General features: G+C 33.2%; 1 protein-coding gene across 1 annotated transcript; it reads right to left on the reverse strand.

The window, feature by feature from the left end:
• Positions 1–3,833: 3,833 nt before the first annotated feature.
• On the reverse strand, positions 3,834–5,052 carry ACO5 (1-aminocyclopropane-1-carboxylate oxidase). Its single transcript, NM_001247108.2, has 3 exons — positions 4,926–5,052; positions 4,628–4,851; positions 3,834–4,471 (listed from the first exon to the last, which is right to left on the reverse strand). Exons 1-3 carry the CDS (start codon positions 5,025–5,027, stop codon positions 3,892–3,894), a joined length of 906 nt encoding a protein of 301 aa, NP_001234037.1. The 5' UTR covers positions 5,028–5,052; the 3' UTR covers positions 3,834–3,891.
• Positions 5,053–5,868: the final 816 nt, after the last annotated feature.

Here is a 5,868-nt window from a genome sequence, read left to right on the forward strand (position 1 = left end):
CAGATGTTTCAAGTAGCCTAGAGTCTACTGCCCATTCTTTTACATGTGCCACAAGATTCACTTGAGAAACGACAGCTGCAATAATTTCATCTCCTTCAACTAAATTAGCTTTGGGAGGATAACCTTTTTCATTGTCATTTCTAACTCTTCTTCTACACTGAACTGTATGATGACTTGGTTTTCCACAAGTGAAATAACAACTTTTCTTTTTCTTAAAATTGGGGTCATTACCTTGAGATTTGTTGATAGACCTGTTATTTTTGTTGTTTTGACTTTGCACTAAATTTGCGTTGAGAACTAGTTGTTTAGCTTTAAATGTCTCCTTTCTGTTATTATCTTCAATTAAAATGGGATTCACTATTTGATCAACACTAAGGTTCGTTTGCTTATGTTTTAGCTTATTTTTATAATCATTCTACGACTCGGGTAATTTTTCGATCAACACTCCAGCAGAAAAATTTTCCGGTAGAGATATTCCTTCAACCTTCAAGTCTTCAGGGAATTTTCGATATTCATTAATTTGAATTTTCTTTTTTTCACGTCACTCATCTTCCATTGATAATATCTTCCGACAATAAATTTTTGTTTATTAGCTTCCTCAGCGGTGAATTTCTTGATTAAGACTTCCCAAATAACTTTTGCTTCTTTGCAACTACAATAAACATCAAACAATTTGTTAGAAATAGTTTGCAATATATTATGACGACATACCTTATTGGTATATTGCCATGATTCTAGAATTTTGTTATCAGTTTCTGCACTTGGTCGTGGATGTATCAAAGCATGAGAAACTTCATGAACATCAAGCAATGAAAAAAACGCTCTTTCCATCTTTTAAAATTTTTATTAGCAGAGATTTCAGTATTTGACACACCTGGAAAAAGTTTGGCATAAGGTATTATTACTAAAGTTGGGGTAGACGGATTAGTACCACCATTTGTAGAATCAGAAATAATTTCAGGAGTAGAATTATTTGCTATAGTTTCTTAGATTGTTGGAAAATATTAGAAAAACTCACGATAATAATAATAAATAATTTTATTATTTTAGAAAAATATTAGTCCTTAAAATAAGGTTAAAAATTACTACAAAGATATACGAATATTAGTGCGAAAAATAGATAAATACTTGAGTCGTGTTGGGCATTGTTCTAAAAAAATATTTCAATGGCGTGAATTGTTTCCCCATAATTAAATAAGCACTTCCTATCTTAAATAGAGGTTACAAGAATAAGCAAATTATTTAGTATTAACAAATTATTAGTGCGAAATAAAATAAGCAAGCCAAATAATTATCTTGAAATAGAAAGCCAAAACGAGAGAGTAAGAGCAAGAAAGAAAGATTATAGAGTTAGAATTGATTTTTCTCAACTTAGCTCATATAATTCATGTTTATTTATAGGCCAAGATATTGTCTTCACTTTTGACAAGTGTCAAGTAGAAGAAATGCTACTCCCAAGTGTATTTGCAGTTGCTATTTCTCCAAGGAAAATTAACACTTCTAAAATACACCTTCTTTTGGCTTTCCAAATTCTCCATTAGTGAATTAAATTCATTTTGAAATAAAAATACTTATTTACATGTATAACCCAGCGCTTGAAAAACTATGCATGAATTTTTCTTCCACATAACAATCTTCATGAACCCGCTGAAAATTGTTGAGAATACACAAACCTTCAATGATCAAAATATGATTGCTCGAAGCAACTGTGGAATCGTGTTTTCTCCTTGATCTCCAGCGAAGAGTTGGAATTGAGTAAACAGACCAACACCAAAACTATTCCTTTAGCTACACCAATCAATACATTCTTGTCATCTTCCTACAGTAACCCAAGCAACGAGTCCAACACTAAGTTCTTCTACTCAGTTGTCACTATATGAAGTCAAGTTATCAGGATACCTCGATTCAACCCCTATAGTCTTGTGATTTGATCTTTCAATTTTAGAGAGAAGTTTCAATTTGAATTTAAACCTGAAATCCTGTAACCCCTTTTTTATTCGATGAGAAATAAAATCATCCCAAAGAAGCATTCAAACAAAAAATGGAATTTGAAATTTATTTCTTTTTCATTTCACATAACCCATTTCTTATTTGAGCTTTCGATGAGAAAATTTCTTCTTCTTTCCTGTTTGTATGTTTGTTGTGGGATGCTTGAAGGATGAGTAATTTCTTTTAAAATTGAGTGAGATTACAAAAAAATGGTGGAAACCTATGGGCGGAGGTGACCTAATTTATTTTTTCTACCGGAAATGAGAAGAGGAAGAGGATATTTCTACTTTTCCTTTTTTTAATTTTTTCATGATTATGTGTATTTTTAATTTTTGATGAAAAATTATGTTTCTTAGACTCTTTACAAATGACAGCGGGTGCATGTCATATTCTCCAAAAATATTATATTTGATATCGAAAGTGAAAGATGATTAGTATCTATTCACGCTCTTAATCGGTGTGTACATTACACATTTTTCCAACTCAATAATTTTACTGTCATATAAGTTTGGTGAATTGTCAGAGGTGTTGAAAATATTGTGTTTCGTTGAGTTTAAGCGTTGAATTGAAAAAATTGTAAATAGAAGGATTCACTTTACAGTCCGACCCAAGTTGGCAATGGGTCTTGAGGGGGAATTTGTTTTTGACTCTCCATATGGTGTTGTCTCACTCTTATTAGATAATCATATTCAGATTATACATATAACATATTATTCTTGGTTTAAGAATGGTATCCTCACAGCGGAAGGTAGTGGATAATCTGTTAACCAATCTTTGTTATCAAAATCAGAAATTACTGATTGTAATAAATTGTTCAGAAATACGAAGTAATTGAAATTTATAGAACCACTAAGCAAGATGAACAGAAATTTATTTCTAAAAAATACTTAAATTTGTAAAAACTTATCAGAATCTGAAATAATCTTTAGTTTGAAAGAAAATCAAGTCCACTGATTTCACAATGTCCCCTTAAGGAAATTATTCCCCTCTAATATTCGAGGTTTGATTTGAAATATAACCTTCCAGGATAAAATAATCTTAATCAGTAGAGTGTAGATACCAAAAACTCTACAGTCAGTGAATCAATCCACAGCAGGAAAGTACACGAAGAAATATGTTTTAGAAGAAGAAGGAAGATCAGAAAATTTGTTGGAAAATATTCTGAAGACTGAGTGGTATTTATAGGCAAGAAGAATATATTCTGAAAGGTTGCAACCCTTTCAGAATTGACACGACTATTAATGAAAGTTTGCAGCCTTTCAAATAGTATTGACTGTTCCTGAAAATTGCAACCTTTCAAAACAGTAATGGCGGAAATTTTAAATAAAACGGAAGAAAAATAATCTCTCGATCGATCATTTGCCGAAGCAAGCGAGCGACGACGACGACGACACGAGGGGATCCTCTTTCCAAGGCCCCTCTTTCCAACTCTTTTAACAATTAATAGGAGTGTTTATGTATTTAAACTCTCTTATTTTTCTTTCAATTACCGATAAGGGACATTGCCTTTTTCATTAAAGTATAAAAGGACTTTTCAAGTTCTCAACTTTTCAAATTTATCTCCTTCCCTCTATTTCCCATCAATTCTTGCTACATACCCAACATAATCATCAATCAGCCACTATCAAGACATTCTCTGTTAATCAGTTAGTTTTTCTTTTATACATAGATAGAACCAAAACATTGATCAACTTATTTTTCTCTTTCTCTATAAGCGTCATTGGTCAATGTATAACAGCAATCCTAACTTTGGCCTTAAAAACTTTTAGTGCAATCTGACATGATAAAGGAAGCTTATATACATCAGCTTCTCTTCTATTTTAACCCAAAGAATGCCCAAAATGAAAAAGGGGAAAATATATCACTGAAATTATAAGTAAGAAATACAATAATCCTTCTTCCTCAATGCCCATTGGCCAATCTTTTGGCAGACTCAAATCTAGGGCCTTTTTCAGCAAATTTGGTTTTGGAATAGAGATTCAGATAATCCTGAAAGCGGAGGTGACAGGGATACAAGAGCTTTGATGCTGGAGAAATGATGGCCTCACCAGCAGGGTTGTAAAAGGTGGCAATGGAAAGTCTATTCCCATCCTTTTCAGCCATCACTCGGTGTCGAATACTCTTATACATCCCATTGGTCAAAATTTCGATTTGATCACCTATGTTTACAAAAAGTCTGTTGTTCTTTGAAGGTGGAATGTTCACCCAATGCCCATCTTTGAAGAATTCCAGACCTGGAACTTGTTCGTCTTGGAGTAAGAGAATGATACCACCAGCATCTGTGTGCTCGCGCAATCCCCTGACCAAATCTGGGCGGGGACATTGAGGATATATCGCTACTTTTGTTCCAACAGAAGGACCCTTGCTGCCTGAAAATGCTTCTTTGATGTAACTCTTCGCTAGGCCAAGGTTCTCACACATTAGTTCTGAAAGATTTTCTGCAAGTTTGATCAGCTGATCAATATAGTCATCTACTGCTTTGCTGCACACAACATACATAGTTCAAATGTGAAATTCAATAATAATGAAGTATTCTTAGTGCAGTATATCGGTAAGTAGTTGTACGTCTGTTTGCTCATTAATTCTAGCATATTTATTGAATTGTTGAAGCTTTTATGCTGCGGTGTTGTTGACTTACCAAAGTTCCTTCGAGAGACCTTGAATCTCATAGATATTGGAAGCTGGACGATGCCAAACAAAGAATGTGCTTTCCCAGTCTGTGTTGCTGATGTTTCCATTCTTTTCTAAGCTCATAGGTAGCTCTGATTCATAGAATCGCTTCTTCATGTTGGCTTCGTAGTGTTGATTCACGAACTGCTTCACATTGTCCATCAAGTAACTGTCAATTCCATGATTCTCTATCTGCATTAGTTTCTTATCAATATTAGCATCTTATCAAAGTGCTTAAAAAACAGAATTATACATTCATTCATTACCATAAAAAAGCCCCATTTCTCACAAGCCTGATGGAGAAGTGACATGGTTGCACATCTTTCCTCACCTTCTAGCTTACTGAAGTCGATAACCGGCATCTCCATCTTCTGTTTTTTTCTAGTTTAGTATGAAGAAAAGGAAGGTACTTGGCCCGACTATATATAGCCATAGGAGTTGAATATTATTTACATGGTGGGACAATTTTATTTTTCTTTTTTAAATAAAGTAGTTAGATTTGAATATCACATAGTTGCAGTTGTAACTTAATTAATTGCCTGTTTTGAAGGAGAAAGGATAGGAATAGAAGAGAGTCCAAATTCACTTCATATCAAGAGCCATGTGATTGGTACTATTATTTTGTGTTTTGACAAATCTATAGTCAATTTATGTAGAGAAACATCGAAAACACCTATAAATTAATTTGATGCGAATTATTCAAATCATTTTCAAACTATTGATAGTCTTAGAAATACCTCTAAACTTAAGGTCATTCGCGATCTAGCAAAATATAAGTGAAGTACATTCCTAAATTTTTGTTATTTCAATCCTTTCTCTTGATTTTTATTTAAGAGTTTCATACTCCTATAAGAGTTTGAGACTACTTGTTACGTTATGTGATGAATTAATATATCTAAGTTTAGTTAGTTAAGCGAAAGGGTGTTTTCATTGGGGTCAATAATTTGTGTTAGCTTTGGTATGTAGGTAAGAATTTTTGAGATAGAATGCTTCCATGTCACATAAAAGTTCATTGCATGCATGTGGACCTCTTTTTCTCTTTTCTATAATGAGTCAACTTGGACTTGTTTATGTTCTTTTAGTAACGTACGTTAGTTTGGTATTTCCTTATCATTTCAATTCGTTGTTTTGAAGAAACCATGGGCAGTGGTGATGGAAATATGGATAATAACAATACATTCCAATGGGCGTTTGTGGTTTTAAAACTTA

This window comes from Solanum lycopersicum, chromosome 7, assembly GCF_036512215.1.
Source record: "Solanum lycopersicum chromosome 7, SLM_r2.1".
NCBI classification, from domain to species: Eukaryota; Viridiplantae; Streptophyta; class Magnoliopsida; order Solanales; family Solanaceae; genus Solanum; species Solanum lycopersicum.